The sequence below is a fragment of the Microcaecilia unicolor genome, chromosome 2, assembly GCF_901765095.1.
Source record: "Microcaecilia unicolor chromosome 2, aMicUni1.1, whole genome shotgun sequence".
NCBI lineage: Eukaryota > Metazoa > Chordata > Amphibia > Gymnophiona > Siphonopidae > Microcaecilia > Microcaecilia unicolor.
The window spans coordinates 343,355,029-343,375,032 of NC_044032.1; the positions used below are offsets into that span (position 1 = coordinate 343,355,029).

At 43.0% G+C, this 20,004-nt stretch overlaps 1 protein-coding gene across 1 annotated transcript in view; it reads right to left on the bottom strand.

Moving 5' to 3' along the window:
- Positions 1-8,504: 8,504 nt before the first annotated feature.
- The window catches only part of LOC115463696 (translational activator of cytochrome c oxidase 1), a 77,714-nt gene continuing 66,214 nt past the window's right edge, over positions 8,505-20,004 (bottom strand). The window contains exons 5-6 of the mRNA XM_030194416.1: positions 18,519-18,696; positions 8,505-9,012 (exon numbers count right to left, since the gene is read on the bottom strand). Of these exons, the coding sequence (XP_030050276.1) occupies positions 8,812-9,012; positions 18,519-18,696 (379 nt within the window). The 3' untranslated portion in view covers positions 8,505-8,811. The remainder of the gene's footprint in view (positions 9,013-18,518; positions 18,697-20,004) is intronic.

A 20,004-nucleotide genomic window follows, 5' to 3' on the forward strand; every position in this document is an offset into this window, starting at 1 on the left:
TATTGTAAAAATGAAAGAGCCCTGTACAACAATTGAAAATTACAACTGTATCATTAAAAAAATATCATTCTCTGTATTTCACACCGAACAGTATTCAACTTACAAGGTTCACTTCTAATGACAGCATATGTCTGGACTTCATTTTTTATTCCCATTTCCCCCCATAAGATATATCCCTAACCGGCTTTATACAACAATAGAGAGACCTGCTTCTGGAAAGATGGTGAAGGATAATTCAAATGTTATTCCTTGCGTTCTGAAGTATACTAAAATGTACAAGATCACAGCAATACTTAAAAAGGTAAAATTATGTATCATACCTGATAATTTTCTTTCCATTAATCATAGCTGATCAAGCCATAGACTGGTGGGTTGTGTCCATCTACCAGCAGGTGGAGATAGAGAGCAATCCTTTTGCCTCCCTATATGTGGTCATGTGCTGCCGGAAACTCCTCAGTATGTCGATATCCAAGCTCCATCCGCAGGACTCAGCACTTAGAGAATTACACCCACAAAGGGACACTGCCCAGCTCACCACCGCCGAAACGGGGGAGGGGAATTAACCCAGCTCATCCCCACACAAGTGGGGGAGGGGAATCTGTCCAGCTCATCCCCGCGGAGCGGGAGAGGGACACCACCCCGCCGATGCGGGGGGATCTGGCTTATCCTGCAACCGCAACCGCGGGAGGAGCTGACTGACCCTAACACCGCCGAAGCGGGAGGGAGCGCCGGCAGAATTTAAGTCTCAATCCAGCCCCGTAAAACGGAGGGGAGAGGAATGCAGCAGCTCACTGTAACACAAACTCGTCTCAACTCTTGAAGAATTCATTGAAAAACTTGAACACGAAGTCCTCCTGAACAGGAACTGAAGACTAAACTTGAACCTGAAATGCAACCAGAATATAAACAGTACAGATATCTGGGAGGGGCTATGGATTGATCAGCTATGATTAATGGAAAGAAAATTATCAGGTATGATACATAATTTTACCTTCCATATCATCATGCTGATCACTGGTGGGATGTACCGAAGCAGTACTCACCCAGGGCGGGACATTGAAATCCCTGACCGCAACACTGAAGCTCCAAACCGGGCCTCCGCCCGAGCAGCCACAGTCAAGCGGTAATGCCTGGAGAAGGTATGGGCCGAAGCCCAAGTTGCCGCCTTGCAAATCTCTTCCAAAGAGACGGACCCGGCCTCTGCCATCGAGGCCGCCTGAGCTCTAGTGGAGTGAGCCTTCAGCTGGATAGGCAGCACCTTCCCTGCGGCCACATAAGCCGCTGCAATGGCTTCCTTGACCCATCTTGCCACTGTAGGCTTAGCAGCCTGCAGACCCTTACGAGGACCTGCAAACAGGACAAACAGATGATCCGATTTCCGGAAATCATTGGTCACTTCCAAGTATCTGATGATGACACGTCTCACATCCAGATATTTGAGAGCAGAGTATTCCTCTGGGTAGTCCTCCCTACGAAAGGAAGGGAGACAGAGCTGCTGATTCACATGGAAGCGAGAAACAATCTTGGGCAGGAAGGAAGGCACTGTGCGAATAGTCACTCCTGCCTCAGTGAACTGCAGAAAAGGCTCTCGACATGAGAGTGCCTGGAGCTCGGAAACTCTTCTGGCTGAAGTGATAGCCACCAAAAAGACTGCTTTCAACGTCAGGTCTTTCAGAGATGCCCTCGACAAGGGTTCAAAAGGCGGCTTCTGCAATGCTCTTAGTGGTGCCTGCGTGGAATCTCAACCTGGTGCTGAGTGCAGAGGAGAGCGCAGGTGATTAACTCCCTTGAGAAAGCGCACCACATCTGGCTGCGAAGCCAGGGAAGCACCCTTCAGGCGGCCCCTGAACCAAGCCAGAGCTGCTACCTGGACTTTAAGGGAACTGAGCGACAGGCCTTTCTCCAGACCTTCTTGCAGGAACGCCAACACTGAAGAAATTGGAGCAGTGAAGGGAGAAAGTGAGCCTGCTTCACACCACGCTGCAAAGATACGCCAAAGTAGAAGTAGAGCGCTTCCTCGCTCTCAGCATAGTGGCGATGACCTTGTCTGAGAAGCCCTTCTTTCTCAGACGCCGCCGCTCAATAGCCAGGCCGTAAGACCAAAGGGGGAGGGATCCTCCATCACCACGGGACCCTGATGTAACAGGCCCTGCTCCACTGGCAGCCGCAGAGGATCGTCGACTGAGAGCCTGATCAAGTCCACATACCAGGGACGTCTGGGCCAGTCCGGACCCACCAGGATTATCTGGCCCGGATGCTTTGCCACCCGGTCTAGCACCCTGCCCAACATGGGCCAGGGCGGGAACACATAGAGAAGCTCTTGTGTCGGCCACTGTTGGAGAAGAGCATCTACTCCCAGGGATCGAGGGTCCCGTCCTCTGCTGAAAAAGCGCGGCACTTGGCAATTGGCCGATGACGCCATCAGATCTAGGCTCGGCTGGCCCCAGCGCTTCGTGATGTCCAAGAACGCCTGAGCAGATAGCTGCCACTCTCCGGGCTCCAAGGTATGGCGACTGAGAAAGTCCGCCTTGACATTCATGACTCCGGCAATGTGGGCCGCTGACAGCTGTTCTACTACTACTACTACTACTATTTAGCATTTCTATAGTGCTACAAGGCATACGCAGCGCTGCACAAACATAGAAGAAAGACAGTCCCTGCTCAAAGAGCTTACAATCTAATAGACAAAAACTAAAAAATAAGCAAATCAAATCAATTAATGTGAACGGGAAGGAAGAGAGGAGGGTAGGTGGAGGCGAGTGGTTACAAGTGGTTATGAGTCAAAAGCAATGTCAAAGAGGTGGGCTTTCAGTCTAGATTTAAAGGTGGCCAAGGATGGGGCAAGACGTAGGGGCTCAGGAAGTTTATTCCAGGCGTAGGGTGCAGCGAGACAGAAGGCGCGAAGTCTGGAGTTGGCAGTAGTGGAGAAGGGAACAGATAAGAAGGATTTATCCATGGAGCGGAGTGCACGGGAAGGGGTGTAGGGAAGGACGAGTGTGGAGAGATACTGGGGAGCAGCAGAGTGAATACATTTATAGGTTAGTAGAAGAAGTTTGAACAGGATGCGAAAACGGATAGGGAGCCAGTGAAGGGTCTTGAGGAGAGGGGTAGTATGAGTAAAGCGACCCTGGCGGAAGATGAGACGGGCAGCAGAGTTTTGAACCAACTGGAGAGGGGAGAGGTGACTAAGTGGGAGGCCAGCAAGAAGCAGATTGCAGTAGTCTAAACGAGAGGTGACAAGGGTGTGGATGAGGGTTTTGGTAGAGTGCTCGGAAAGAAAGGGGCGGATTTTACGGATGTTGTAAAGAAAGAAACGACAGGTCTTGGCGGTCTGCTGGATATGAGCAGAGAAGGAGAGAGAAGAGTCAAAGATGACCCCAAGGTTTCGAGCTGAGGAGACAGGGAGAATGAGAGAGCCATCAACAGAAATAGAAAACGGGGGGAGCGGGGAGGTGGGTTTGGGGGGGAAAATGAGAAGCTCGGTTTTGGTCATATTTAATTTCAGGTGGTGTTGAGACATCCAGGCAGCAATGTCAGACAAGCACGCTGAAACTTTGGTTTGGATGCAAGGTGGACTTAGAGGCGTGGTCCGCAGACCAATGTTTCAGCCAAAGCCAGCGCCGCGCAGAGACTGTCTGAGCCATGCCTTTAGCCGAGGCTCTCAAGACATCATACAGTAAGTCTGCCAAATAAGCCAAGCCCGATTCCAGGGCCGGCCAGTCCGCCCTCAAGGAAGGATCCGAGGGGGAAGCCCGCTGCACCAATGTCAGGCACGCCCTGGCCACATAGGAGCCGCAAACTGAGGCCTGCAAACTTAAGGCAGCCGCCTCGAAGGACGACCTTAAAGCCGCTTCCAATCTTCTGTCTTGGGCGTCCTTTAGTGCCGTGCCACCTTCCACCGGCAACACCGTTTTCTTAGTCACCGCAGTGATTAAAGAATCCACGGTAGGCCAAACAAAGGCCTCACGCTCACTTTCAGGCAAAGGATAGAGGCGGGACATAGCCCTAGCCACTTTGAGGCTCGCTTCCGGGACATCCCATTGAGCCGAAATTAAGGTGTGCATGGCATCATGCACGTGGAAGGTTCTAGGCGGGCGCTTCGTCCCCAGCATAATGGTGGAGCCAACAGGGGCTGAGGGAGAGACGTCCTCTGGAGAGGAAATCTTCAAAATGCTCATGGCCTGCAATAACAGGTTGGGCAAATCCTCTGAGCGAAAGATCCGTGCTGCAGAGGGGTCATCCGCTCCATCCGAGCGGGAATCCGTCTCCTCCAAGGAATCCCCAAAGGACCGTTGGGAGAACTCAGATACGCTGCCCTCATCTACATCAGAGGAAACAGCGTCCTCTAAGGCCTGGGTATCCACCCGAGGGCGTTTACTTCCGGGGGCCTCAACCCCTTTATCGGACAAGGGAGAAGGGGCAGCGTTTTGCATAAGAAAGGCTTGATGCAGCAGCAAAATAAACTCGGGGGAGAAACCCCCCAGACTGTGCACTTCAGCAGCTTGGGCCACAGCCCTAGACGCACCCTCAACCGGCGCTCGCAAGAGCGGGGGAGAACCATGCTGCGCATCCAAGATGGCATCCGGCGCGACACTCCGCGAAGGAGCCGCGCGGGAAGAACGGCGCTTAACTTTAGCTGCTTTTTTGCCGTCGCCCAAATCAAGGGCGGCCATGGCATGAACGTCTCCCAGCTCAAGGGCGGCCCAAGAAGAAGCCGTCCGAGCAGAGTGGCCGGCCAAGATGGCGGAGGCAAGCAGCGGGGGATGGGCGTTTATGGCGGGAAAAACCGCCGCGCCGGAGGAAGACCCGGGACACTGACCGGCCTCCAAACTGACACCCAACAAGGGCGAATCAGACTTTAAAACCCCCGCATCCTCACTAGAAGCGCACACGCGGTCCGGGGAGCGATTCTTCGCGCCCTCGCCCTCCGACGCCATAGGCCACGTGGAGATCAATCGGGGAACCCCCCTGCCCGCTATAAAAAGGTAAAAATTACCTGCTTCTCACTCTGAGCTGTAACGACCTGGTGTCCCAGTGAGTAGCTGCAATAAACGTTTAAATAAACGTCGAAATAAACGCCCTTAAGGACGTTCAAAAATTTTTTTTTTTTTTTTTTAACGGAGCCAGCGGGAGGGGGGAGAAAAGGAGGGACCTGGCGCCACCAGGTTTGCACTTGCTCAAGAAGAGCCCTCAACCCCAGGCACTCAACAAAACCTAAAAATTAGGCTTGGAGGCCTAGCCAGAGCTGCTGCTGTGTGTGACCACCACCTGCTGAGATAGAGAACATACTGAGGAGTTTCCGGCAGCACATGACCACATATAGGGAGGCAAAAGGATTGCTCTCTATCTCCACTTGCTGGTAGATGGACACAACCCACCAGTCTATGGATTGATCAGCATGATGATATGGAAAAACCATTGTAGAACTTTGCAGACTCATCAGATTTTTAAGGAAAATTGGTTGATGATGATATACACAAGAAATTGGAACTTGATAGACTCAATAGATCAGGTGTTTGGTCAGGTCAAGGTGGTAGGCATCAGAAGTGTGGGAAATGCTCCATTTGTGACATCATGATGGAGGGTTCACTTTTTGTGGTACATTTATTTATTACATTTGTATTCCACATTTTCCCACCTCTTTGCAGGCTCAATGTGGCTTACATTATGTGGCCCTATATTGGTCACACTATTTGTAAATTTAAGACACACATCATAGACCATTGACATTGTATTAACAATAGCAAACTGGAAGCACCTATGGTGAAGCATTGTTTGACTATGCATCACAAGTTTGAACAGATGTGATGCATGATTATGGACTAGCTGAGATTTGGTCAGAGGGGAGGGGATTTAAAAAAAAAAAAAAACAACAACCTGTTGTGGAGAAAGGAGCAACATTAGATTTTCTGGTTGGAGAATGTGGAATGGAATGCATTTTATTAGTGGGTGTAAGTGTGGCCCCTTTAAAACAAGATTTACTGCTGATTGGTGGTAGTGTTTTTCTAACCTGTGGCCATTTTGGGTTTGTTAGTGAAGGTTGAAAAGTTCTTTTGCATGTTCTCCTTCTGAAACAGCAAAGTATTTGCAAATCAAGACATTTGTTGGGGATTATGGAGACTTAGCAGCATCTACTATGAGAGACTTTGTTGATATCCACAGCACCAGAAGCAGCGGAAGTGCAGCATACTGTAGCAGTTTGCAGTGGGGCCGGGTGGTGCGATTGTTGGAAAACAAGTTTCATCTCAGTTTTTTTTTGGCAAGTGTGCTTCTTTTTGAGATATAGTTATCACTGTGATGGTGGTTTTGTGAAGGTTTGTTTAGAACCCCTTCATTTTTTGAGCTTGGATTCATTTGTTTGGGGTGGTACCTGTTTTTGTATTGAGGCATGATTTTGTTTTGAATCAGTTGTTTTTCTGCTCGGAGTTTCTTTTTACACTGATTCTTTTTTTCTTCTTAGTCTCTGACAATATTAATTAGACAATACCCCATGTAGTCAGATGTATGAGGATGTGGTGGGGGGTAGGAGGAATTGAGTATCTAGGCAAGTAGAATCCCCTCCTACAGACTGTCTTCCATTGATCATTTGCAATCTGCCAGTAAAACTCACCAGTTCCTCTCTCTTGAATTCTCCTCAATGAGGAATTATCACTTTCTGAGTAGCCAATGTCCCCTTGTTTGCTTAAATATCTACTTTCCACTTCTTCAGCTGTGTCCTGAGTACTGTCCTAGTTAGTAAGGTGGTTAAGCACCATATAATTTACCAAAGCCAATCTGGGCTCCTTTGTTGTGGGAATAGGATTAAGGGCTGGGAAGGACTCAAGGAGGAAGCCTAAAGTGCTGCACAAGTAGGATAACCCTGTAATTTTTTTTTTATTTTTACAGCATTCTTGAAAGTTCTTTTGAGGTACAGGAGATGAAATTACATTACAGCTCCACTTATATTCCACATGTATTTACAAAGTTCAATGCAGCTCATATAATCCAGCTCAAATTAGATACTGGGAACATGTATACTCAGAAGTATACATAACCACTTGCAGTTAGAAATGTAAGGCTCCTTTTACAAAGATGTCCCACCATTAGCAGCATGCTGAATGTGAAGAAGCCCATGAGAATAGAATAGGCTTCTTCACATTCAGTGTGCTGCTAATCAGTAGTACAGCTTTGAAAAAGGAGTTCATAATTGTTTAATTACCACTTGTTTCTTAACTATTTCACTGTTTGTTTCTAGACTAAATTTCTGTTGGAAAAACATGCCAAATCTTTGCAGATTGGTAAGTGATCATTAGAGAATGGACAGGTTTGTAATGTAACTTTCACTGTTCATTTGAACAGAGTTTTCCCAGAGGAAGAAAATGGCAGAATCAATGTAAATGGCATAGGTGCAGCACCAGAAGAATATTGATTAAAAACATACATAATTTAAACAGCGCTAACATGGCTATAGGAAGCCAAAGAAGTTGTCTTGGTAATGGAGTTGCTCTTTCCTAGTTGTTGGCCTGAATGCCCAACGCAATAGAGTTGTGCAGGCTCTGCCATTCCTGACCGCAAACATATAGCCCCCAAGAACTTCTTCATTTGTCTACTGGAGGGAAAAAGTTAAAGCCCAGCATGCTTGACCAATTCACATATTTTTTGGTGTGTATCAGCAATACTTGATCCCACTCAGACAGGCGTGTCAAGAAAGCTCTGTTCATGTGCACATAGCAATGCCTTCCACTGAAAAGCCAGGGCTCAATCTGGAAGCTCACCCAGCTTCATTTTTGTTTGGTTGCTGACCTTCCATAGATTATACCAATCTGATCCGCTGATGACTTACTTGTGGTATAGTACCTCCTTTTTTCACTAGCATACTTGGAAGCAAGTAGAAGGACAAAGGAGTGATCATTTCAGACCCTCTTACCAATCACTTATGGTGCTTTTCATTTTCTAAACTTTACTGTCTCCATGTTGCTCTCCAACAACAGAGAGACAGTATGGTGTTGGTAGCTCCTGCCATCAGGCCTACCCTTGAGCAAAGTCACTGGGGATATACCCAGTATTGGAATTCAGAATCCAACTGAGTCAGTTCCCAAAGGAAAAGAGAGAGGCAGTCCCAATAGTCTCATTGCTCAGAACACCCAACACTTAGTCTTTGTTCCACTGGGAACCTGGGGCTATAGCCTTCGTCAAAACAGCTTATTTGTAGCTGCTGAATGAGCCCACATGTCTGCACCATCTGCTGGATTAAAGAAATAGTGAGGAACTGAAGGCAGTACCAGATCTCAAGGCGAACCAGGTCTGCTTTGAGTTTTTCTTCCCTGTCTCCATCTGTTGGCAGGTGGGCATAACTCGCTTGTCTGGACTGATTGGGCATGGACAATAAGAAAAGCACTCTTTCCAAGTAGAGTATTTGTCTAAAGTGCTTACTACACTCTAAACATACATGAAACTGATTCTGCCACAAATTCAAAATGAGGCAACACACTCAATAATTTAGAAGCCATTAAAAAAAAAAAGTCTTTGAAGAACCATGTTTAATTCATAGGACATAGTCAACTGAGCTAGATAATTTGCTAAAATTTCCCTTAAAACACACATTGACAGTAATCACAAAACAGTTAGAGGGTTATAACTGTCTTGAATAAGCAGAGAAGGTCTACAGGCGTCTCAACAGTGTTTGCCACCTGAACAAAAGCTTGAATTCAAGCCCAACCTAAATAAAGTGGGTACAACCAGAGAAGCAGGGCCCTGGCCTAAAATATTTCACTCTAACTAAGTAACCCACAGCATACAAACATGTGTACATTGTCCACATATGTCCTGTTATCACTCAATGTTATCGTAGACTCTTACGACATCATGATGGTCCATAATACATTGGAGGAGGTGAGAGGCATGCACCATTTCGTCATCTGACAGCTGTACCATGGTGTTTGGGATGAACTCAAGTGCTGCAGACAGGGTGAATAAACCTAATGAGTCCAATTTCTGTCTTACTGCATGTAGTTGAGGGATATCGCAAATAAACTGAATGAGAGGAAAACAAGAATACAAGTTAAACACACATAAAAAGATGCACAGTACTGTGGATGATTATGACAAGTAAAAAAAACAGTATCATTATGCTCATAATTTTATGTCATTTTCAGCAAACACACAGTAAATGATAGACTGGACCATACAGGTGTTTTCTGCTGAGTTTTACCCACTGCTCTGCCTTCTGCATTTCTTAATACTGTATAATAATTGCATACTCACATCTCAACATAACACAAGTAAATTCACCACTATAACCACACCGAAGTTCTCCCTCCCCGTGTCAGACACCCTGAAAATTCTTGGAGTCACCTTTGACCGGAATCTCACAATGGAAAACCATGTGAAAAACACAACACGAAGATGTTCCACTCTATGTGGAAACTAAAAAGAGTAAAACCCTTCTTCCCAAGAAACATTTTTCATAACCTGGTACAGTCAATGGTGCTAAGTCATCTAGACTACTGCAATGCACACTATATGTTGGCAGTAAAGAACAACTCATCAAGAAACTTCAAACAGCCAAAAACACAGCCGCCAGACTCATATTCGGTAAAACCAAATATGAAAGTGCCACACCCCTAAGAGAAAAGTTACACTGGCTTCCACTCAAAGAGTGTATTACGTTTAAAATGTGTACCCTGGTTCACAAAATCATCCATGGAGATGCCCCGGCCTATATGACAGACCTTATTGACGTACCAGCCAGAAATGCTAAAAGATCAGCACGCACATTCCTAAACCTTCACTTCCCCAGCTGCAAAGGACTAAAATACAAACTAACACATGCATCTAGCTTCTCATATATGAGCACGCAGCTATGGAATACATTGCCAATGGACTTGAAAACAATTTACAATCTAATCAGCTTTCGCAAATCATTGAAGACGTATCTCTTCAACAAGGCATACCACAATGACCCATAACAAGAACTGTAATATATCACCTCTTACTGATATCCAAAATGTCTTCTTCCTTTGCTCATCGCCTAATTCACTTAGATCATCTATATTCTCTGTAATATACAAATTGCAGTTATACTCTGAATTGACATGCTATTAATCTATCTATCTAATCGACCAAGTCATCAATATTCTTTAGGTAATTCCAACCGCCTCTTTTACTCTGTAATGATGATCCATTATGTTAGTCACATAATCTATTATGTTAAACCATGTCTCTTTGTAATATCAGCTGTACCTTTTTACTCTGGAGTGGCAAATGCTACAAAGGAACATTGTAAGCCACATTGAGCCTGCCAATAGGTGGGAAAATGTGGGATACAAATGCAGCAAATAAATAAAAACACATTTTACTCAAATTAGGCAGATACAACAGCTGGAATTTTAGTTTTTATTAATTTACTTCAGCAATTATATAATGCTATTCAAGACATTTCATACAAGTGGAATGACTCTCCACTTTGAAGAACTTGCTGCCTGAGACAACAGGGTAAAGAAGTAACTTTACTCAAAGCCACAGCAACCACAAGCAGCAGAAATATGACCTGATGTGTTACCTAGTTTCCAAGCTCTTAAGCTAACTACTAACTACCTTAGATTGTGAGCCCATTAGGGACAGAACTTTTATAAACCGCTTTGACTGTATCTAAAGAAAGTCTGTATATCAAGTGTGGAATAAACATACTAAGAAACTAAGCTGCACCCTCATGTTACAAATCAAATCACAGCTAGACAAATCTAAATACTGCTGGGCTGATATTCAGAGGAAAATATGCATTGGCTGCTGAGTGGCCAGAACACGTCTCCTGTATATTATCATCATAGCTAAGCGCTTTGATTCAAGGCCTGACTTTGGTTCAGGATCTAAAATGAGAGAAAACCTTACAGGCCCATGACTCTAACCTGAACTCCAGTGTGACTGCAGAACTCAAACTCATGATCTGTTGTGACACTCTCATGCAGCAGAATGAGGAACGGGCGTAGATGGAAAAACAGAGTAACATGGTCTAGCAACATGGTGGTCACAGATATTCTGCAGCTGACAGAACAAGATAACTCCTCAGGAAAATGACCTAGCTTTCTAAGAAGAGTTAGTCCATTATATTATTAGCATTTCGAAGTAAATAATAGCTATCAGCACTTCCAAGAAGAACTAACCAACTCACTACCATAGCCAATCAGTGTTAACCATTATATCACCATAGATCCAATAAGGTGTAATTACTGTCACATTACCTGTATCCTGAATGGACATATAAAAATGAGTGTAATTTGGGGTGGGGCCGGAAAAAGCCCCTAAATAATTCATACTTATGTATAGCAGTTCTGTACTCTCATGAGACATTACTATTTGTTATCTATGCTTGGTAAGTAATAAATAATTGCATTTCTTATACCTATGTAGCCTTGGTTTATTTATTCCACCTATTAGGGGGTGGGGCTGGTCCATACTACTCTAGGAAGGGGATAAATAAACCTTACAAAATACACTCCTTTAACCAGATATTTTTAAAAGTTATCCAGATAATATTCAGCCACTTAACTCACTAAATGGCTAGATTTTATCTGAGTAAAAAAGGCCCAGGTTAGAGAAGGAGCAGAGGCAGCCAGGGATTTTATTTGGATAGTGGAAATATTCAACTGCTAACTGGAAAAAGCTATTCAGATCTAGGCCTGTTTGTAGATGAGCCTAAGATGCTCACTTTTGTGGACATCTAACAGCAATTATTGAAGAGGAAGAAACATCCATGTCTAAGAAGGATGTCCTTAGACCTTTTCCAGGCATGACTAGGGTACAAAAAAGGTGCCCTGACTGAGTAGCTGTCCATTGTAGGGATTAAGGAGTAACATCTCCTTAATTGCCTGGAGGCTGCTGTCCCTCTCCCCTCTCCTGAAAGTGAAACGGAAAGGGGTTACGGCTTAGATCTGCAAGTTAGCTTAAGCAGTACAGCAAGTTTAATAAACTATTATGAGCATTCTTAAAGTCTGAGGAGTAACCTGTTGGTTAATGCAGTGGACTGTAAACCAAGGGACTCAGGTAAAAGCTCGCCTGCAAGCTTAGGGGAAAGACTGAATTTAGGTGTACCATATTTGCAAAAAGGTTGTCCTCTTTCCCAGCTTCCATTCACCATAGCAAGTTTCTCTGTCTGCATCAGATTATGTAAGGCATTCCTCCATTACTAAAATGAGGGCAAGTCTATTTCCCTCCACACCTGCAAAAATAACTTTTTCAGCATTCCTCCCCTTCCATCCCTCCCCTGTAATGTCTACCACTCTCTCCATCCCAGTATTGTCCCTCCCCCTCTGCTGTGACAGCCACCATCCCCCCTGAACTTACAGAGTTCTGACTTCTTTCCTCCTTCCCCTGAACAGGCATGGCTTGAGCTTAGTTCCTCCCTCCCCCGACAAACCCGCTTGTAGATCCCCCAGGCCTACTGTTCCTCTTTAGTGGTATATTGGCACACTGGGGCAGGAGCAATCCCCACTCGCTCCTGCCCATGCCGTCTCCATGATAAAAAAGGCTGCCGTGACTTCCAGGGGCAGTCTCGGGGAGGAAGGAAGCCAGATCTCTACCGGTTCGGGGGGGCTAGCAGTGGTCGAAGCAGTGGCAAAGGAGGAGGAACACTATCAAGAGGGAGGGAATGCTGGACACAATGCGATGGGAGGAAAGTAGGTCTTGAATATAAACAGAGATCACATTTTGTATGCCTTTTTTTTAGTCTAAAACAATCTTGGTCTATAGTCAAGTATATACGGTAATAACATCTCTAGCGTGCAGTTTTACCACTGAGTTTCTTAGTGCGTTTCAAACAGAACTTATTCAACGCTTGACTTCAATGCACTCTAACCTTTTTGAGAAAGGGCAAATGATGGGAACTATTAGTATTATTTATTTACTGCCTTTTTGAAGGAATTCAGTCAAGGCGGTGTACAACAAGAATAAGCCAAACATAAGCAATAGTCAATTACAGTAGTAAAAACAGTCAAATAACTGTACAAGTATTAATGTCAGCACAACACACAATAAAACATTTTAATAGGCAGCATAGGGTGTAAGCAAAGATGGAACATATAAATAGATAAGACAGAGCATTAGTATTACTGAGGCTCTCAAGGCTGTTCTTCCCAAACCTGTAAGAGATCCACTGGAAGTTTCTTAGCCGAGTGCCAATTTCAAATGATACAAAAACTTCTAGATCGGACTGGACTGCGCTAGATTTGGGTGTTCTTCATTTTCTTCTCCTTTGTTCAATTTATTCATATTTCCAGCTTGCAGATTATTAGCCAATCTAGGCATTATCTATTGGTGGCTGTGGATGACCTTCAATTTTATTTTCCTGTATCAGAAAGAACTGAAGACAAATTCCAAATGATGGAACTAAACAGTTCGAGCTTGGATGACTGCCAGTTGTCTCTCTCTGAATGTGGCAAAAACACAAATTTTGTGGTTGTCCACCTTTAAGTTTTCAGTTTGAAGATGTATCACTTCCCATGTTAAATTCAGTTTAAAGTTTAGGAGTTGTTTTAGATTAATCTTGGTCATTCGAACAGATTTCTGCTGTTATTAAAACTGTCTTTAATATAAGGTTAGTGATGAGCCTTAAGAGTTTGTTATCTGTGGAGAATTTCCACTTAGAGGCGTATTGTCAAAGTATTTAGACTTACAATGTTATATAGTAACCTATGGATCGTTGTAAGTCTAAGTGCTTTGAAAATGAGCACCTTAGTGATGCAAAGTTTTGTCATGTCACATTTGGACTACTGCAATGCCCTTTCTTGTGGTTTTCCTCAGACTTCCTTGAGGGCATTGCAGGTAGCCCAAAATTCTGCTGCTTGTGTGACTGGAGGATTGAGTAAGACAGATCATATTTCTCAACTTAAACGTCACTGGCTCCCAACTGCCTGGCAAATTAAGATTAAAATATTATTGTTGGCATTAGTACTGTAATGCACTACTACTTTAAGTGTCATTATTATTATTATTATTATTTATTGCATTTGTATCCCACCTTATCCCACCTATTTGCAGGCTCAAAGTGGCTTACATAGTTTTGTTATACACAGTTAGTCCTGGATGTCAGGTACAATTATTGTTGTGCAGAGATTAATTAGGGGAAGAAGTAGAGAGAAGAAGGAAGGAATTTAGTAGGAATATTAAACGATTGGTTTTCTTAGACGATGGGTTTTCAGAGGTGGATTAGTACAGTTCTGGGTTTTCATTGTAAGCTTTGTTGAAGAAATACGTCTTGAGGGATTTGCGAAAGATAGTTGTTTCGTTGATTGTCTTCAGGTCTCTAGGTAGTGCGTTCCATAACTTCGTGCTCATGTAGGAGAAGGTGGTATCATGCATCGTCTTGTATTTTAGTCATGTCATTATCATTCTCGTAATACCTAATGCTTTATTCCAACATGTTAATCTCATTCTTCTGTAATTATTAATTGATCTTTGCACTATTAGCCAGGACGGATTATTGTAAGCCACATTGAGAGTGCAAATGGGTGGGAAAATGTGGGATACAAATACAACAAAATAAATAAATAAAGCCTTGCAAAATTATACATCAAAGGTTATTTCACAGTGCTAAAAAGTCTATCATCCTCCTAGAACTCTAAGGTTGCAAGGGCAGTGCTTATTAGATGCTCTCTCATTTCACCAAGTTCACCTAGACAAAGGGTCGCTCAAGAATGTGTTTTATTTTCCAGTTTGTCCAACAATGTGGAACGACTTTGCACTGGAATTAAGATAGAACTTCTCTGTGTGTTTAAGAAGCAGTTGAAAAAACACGTTTCAAAAGGCATTTTATTGAGTTGATCAAAGTATATCAACAGATAAATGAACTATGCTATCTTGTATGGTGTACTTGCAGTGAATAGCTACTAATACAAATAGTTTTATATTTTTGTTTGTTATTATAGAATATTTTAAAGTTAGATATATTTTATATTGTTTTGTATAGGTTTTTTTTATAAAGATACTTTCACTTGTGTATATTTTATTGTAACATGCTTTAGAATGGTTAAATGGTCAGTATTCTCAATGGTGAAGGGTAGTTAGTGGGGTTCCCTGTGCTAGGACCGCTGCTTTTTAACATATTTATAAATGACCTAGAGATGGGGGTAACTAGTGAGGTAATTCAATTTGCTGATGACACAAAGTTATTCAAAGTCATTAAATCGTGGGAGGACTGTGAAAAATTACAAGATGAACTTACGAGACTGGGAGACTGGGCGTCTAAATGGCAGATGACGTTTAATGTGAGCAAGTGCAAAGTGATGCATGTGGGAAAGAGGAACCTGAATTATAGCTACGTCATGCAAGGTTCCACATTAGGAGTCACCGACCAAGAAAGGGATCTAGGTGTCGTCGTTGATGATACACTGAAACCTTCTGCTCAGTGTGCTGCTGCGGCTAAGAAAGCAAATAAAATGTTAGGTATTATTAGGAAAGGAATGGAAAACAAAACTGAGGACGTTATAATGCCTTTGTATTGCTCCATGGTGCGACTGCACCTCGAATACTGTGTTCAATTCTGGTCGCCGCATCTCAAAAAAGATATAGTGGTTAGAAAAGGTGCAGAGGAGGGTGACGAAAATGATAAAGGGGGTGGGACAACTTCCCTATGAGGAAAGGCTAAAGCAGCTAGGGCTCTTCAGCTTGGAGAAAAGGCGGCTGAGGGGAGATATAATAGAGGTCTATAAAATAATGAGTGGAGTTGAACGGATAGATGTGAAGCGTCTGTTCACGCTTTCCAAAAATACTAGGACTAGGGGGCATGTGATGAAGCTACAATGTAGTAAATTTAAAACGAATCGGAGAAGATGTTTCTTCACTCAATGTGTAATTAAACTCTGGAATTCGTTGCCAGAGAATGTGGTAAAGGCGGTTTGCTTAGCGGAGTTTAAAAAAGGTTTGGACGGCTTCCTAAAGGAAAAGTCCATAGACCGTTATTAAATGGACTTGGGGAAAATCCACTATTTCTGGGATAAGCAGTATAAAATGTTTTGTACATTTTTGGGATCTTGCCAGGTATTTGTGACCTGGATTAGCCACTGTTGGAAACAGGATGCTGGGCTCGATGGACCTTTGGTCTTTCCCAGTATGGCAATACTTATGTACTTATAATGTGTGGCTAATGTGGGATATAAAAGTGCTAAATAAATAAACAAATATAAACCTCTGTGCTCCCACACCCTGGAGGTTCTGAATTTCAATTTCCTACTTAAAAGCCTAAATGTGGCTTCCATGACCTCCTTGCCACACTTTCCTATGTCACAGGTAATATGATCTAAGTGGCAAAAGGAAGGGGAGTCCTTATCTAGGACTCGATATACCTCCTTTCTGTGGTATAGCCAAAGCAGTTTACATATTCTATGTAGGTACTTTCTCTGTCCCTATTGGGCTCACAATCTAGGTTTTTAGTACCTGGGGCAATGGAGAGTTAGGTGATTTGCCCAAGGTTACAAGGAGCTGTAGTGGGAATCGAACCCAATTCCTCAGGCTCAGCCCACTGCACTTATAATTAGGCTTCCACTAAAGGAGATGTGCTACCATCACATGAGGCAAACAAGTTACCAAACAGTTTTCAGAAGAATGCTTTTTTAAAGCTTAATTTAAATCAAAAGATTAAAGAGCATAGTTATCCTTATGAACTACCATTAAGATATGTTATTTTACTGCTAACCTGTATTATTTTAGCACATGTCCCATTTAATGAAATGAGATCCTAGTTATTAATATACTGGTGTTAGCAGAAAGATAACACATCAAATGCAGCCCACGTTGATGATCCTTATCTAGGAAGCATATACAGTATTTATTGCATTTGTACCCCACATTATCCCACCTTTTTGCAGGCTCAATGTGGCTTACAGGGTGTTAATTTGGTATGATCATTACATAGTATTAGATACAGTCGGTAATAAAGTTGGAAGTAAAAGAGGAGTTAGTTAGAAGGTAGTGGGTAAGGTCGTGTCGAAGTGTTTTAGAGCATTTGGGTGATGTACGGAGTAGCATGATTCCTCAAGGATTGTTTTTGTGTGCTATGTTGAAGAGAGATGTCTTCAAAGATTTGTAGTTTGATTCATCGAGGATTATTTTTGTAGGCTTTGTTGAAGAGAAATGTCTTCAAAGATTTGCGAAAGTTGGTTAAGTTGTCCGTGGTTTTCAGGGTCTTGGGTAGTGCGTTCCATAGCTGTGTGCTTTTGTACGCGAAGGTAGTAGCGTATGCCTGTTTGTATTTGGTTCCTTTACAGTTGGGGAAGTTCAGGTTGAGGAACTTACGGGCTGATCTTCTGGCATTTCTGGGTGGTAAGTCTATTAGGTTCAGCATGTAGATTGGGGCCTCTGCGTGAATGATTTTGTGTATGGTCGTGCAGATCTTGAACTCAATTCGTTCCTTGAGCGGGAGCCAGTGTAGTTTCTCTCTTAGGTGTTTTGCGCTTTCGTATTTGGGTTTTCCAAAAATAAGACGGGCTGCGGTGTTCTGGGCTGTTTGGAGTTTTTTAATGGTCTGTTCTTTACATCCAATGTACAAAGCATTGCAGTAGTCCAGGTGACTTATCACTATTGATTGTACCAAGGTGCGGAAGACGTATCTAGGGAAAAAAGGTTTTATTCTTTTGAGTTTCCACATTGAGTAGAACATTTTTTTCGTTGTGTTCTTCACATGGGTATCGAGTGTGAGGTTTCGATCAATAGTGACTCCCAGAATTTTCAGATTTTCTGAGATGGGAAGTGTGCAGTACGGTGTGGTTATACACCTTGGGGGGGGGGGGGGGGGGGGGGGGGGGGGGGGGTTAAAGAATGATGGTTCAGGCGGTAGTTCATGGATTCTTGTTTGTGAGTCTACCAGAGACATTTCTTCAGGTATTACAATTCTTCTACTATACTAAAGCCCACTTTTTAATGCTTACCACATTTCACCATATTTGGAAATTTTGCATTGGATCCGTATTACATTCAGAGTTAAATTTAAGATATGTTCTCTAGTTTATCAGAGTCTTCATACAGAAGCTCCATTTTATTTATATAACATCTTGGTCCAATACTGTCTGATGAGGTCAGTCATTACAGCAGGTTCCTCCTTTTAAATCAGCAAGATTGGTAGAAATTCATTTTGGAGGCTTTGAAGGCATGGGAAGCTGAACTATATAAAATTCAGTAAAGATCTGAAAATTTTTTATCCAACAAGCTTTTGCGTAGTAATGTTTCATACTGGATGGTTTAATTCCTTATTTAGAAGTATTAAAATGCTTTCATATTGCACAGGAGATAGGGGAGGGAGGCATGGGAACAATAAAAAGAAATAACTCAAGGTATGTGAGATTGTTGAAAAATTGAAGTTGTATCTTGGCAAATCTGTAAACACATGCTTTCGACTCTGTTATTGTTATGTTCAATAAAAATGATTTAAACATAAAATGCTTTCATATAAATGAAAATAAAATGCAACATCCACCAGAGATTGTCACCTTGATAGACACACCTTTCAAGTGGGAAGTAACAAGATATATCTGTATATTACCAAACCTCACCTTCAAAGCAGTCTTCTCATCTTCATCCTCTGTCTCCTTTACATCTTCTGCATTAGCTTCTATTGCCAACTCTAGTGCACGGTCTAGCTCCACAGCTTTATTCTCTTTATCCTCAGTACGGACCATGACAATTCCCTTCTTATCAAAACAGTGTCGTGCACCATCACATAGATTGCCCCTGTACAGGAGAAACAAGACTGTTGTCTTGAAACTAAAACTTAGAATCCATAAATGATAACTGTAATCTACCAAAACACATAATTTTAATGAAAACATTTTATAAAAAAATTGCAAAGTACAGGTACATCATAAGCAGCAGTGCCTAAATCCTGTTCTGAAGGGGTAACGTAATTTCACCTTCATGCTCATGCAAATTTTGATATTAAAGAAAATAAGATGCACTATATAGGTCAGACCAAAGGTCCATCAAGCCCAGAATCTTCTAAGTGGCAAAATCCAGGTCACAAGTGCCAGGCAGGATCCTAAAAAGTAGATTCCTCCTTGTTCACTCTCAAAGTTAAGCAGTGACTTTCTCAAGTCTACATGGCTAATAATGGTTTATGAATTTGTCTAAACCCTTTAACCTAGGTATGTCAACTGTTTGACCACATCATCTAGCTACGACTTCTAACTTAACTATGCAGTGAATAAAAAAAATATTTTTCCAATTTGTTTAAATCTGTTACCTATTAGTTTCATGGTATGTCCCTGTGAGGGAGCAAATAAACTGTTCCCCTAAAGAGCACTTCTTCACCAGCCCACCTTAAATGTATGTACAGTGGGGGAAATAAGTATTTGATCCCTTGCTGATTTTGTAAGTTTGCCCACTGACAAAGACATGAGCAGCCCATAATTGAAGGGTAGGTTATTGGTAACAGTGAGAGATAGCACATCACAAATTTAATCCGGAAAATCACATTGTGGAAAGTATATGAATTTATTTGCATTCTGCAGAGGGAAATAAGTATTTGATCCCCCACCAACCAGTAAGAGATCTGGCCCCTACAGACCAGGTAGATGCTCCAAATCAACTCGTTACCTGCATGACAGACAGCTGTCGGCAATGGTCACCTGTATGAAAGACACCTGTCCACAGACTCAGTGAATCAGTCAGACTCTAACCTCTACAAAATGGCCAAGAGCAAGGAGCTGTCTAAGGATGTCAGGGACAAGATCATACACCTGCACAAGGCTGGAATGGGCTACAAAACCATCAGTAAGACGCTGGGCGAGAAGGAGACAACTGTTGGTGCCATAGTAAGAAATGGAAGAAGTACAAAATGACTGTCAATCGACAAAGATCTGGGGCTCCACGCAAAATCTCACCTCGTGGGGTATCCTTGATCATGAGGAAGGTTAGAAATCAGCCTACAACTACAAGGGGGGAACTTGTCAATGATCTCAAGGCAGCTGGGACCACTGTCACCACGAAAACCATTGGTAACACATTACGACATAACGGATTGCAATCCTGCAGTGCCCGCAA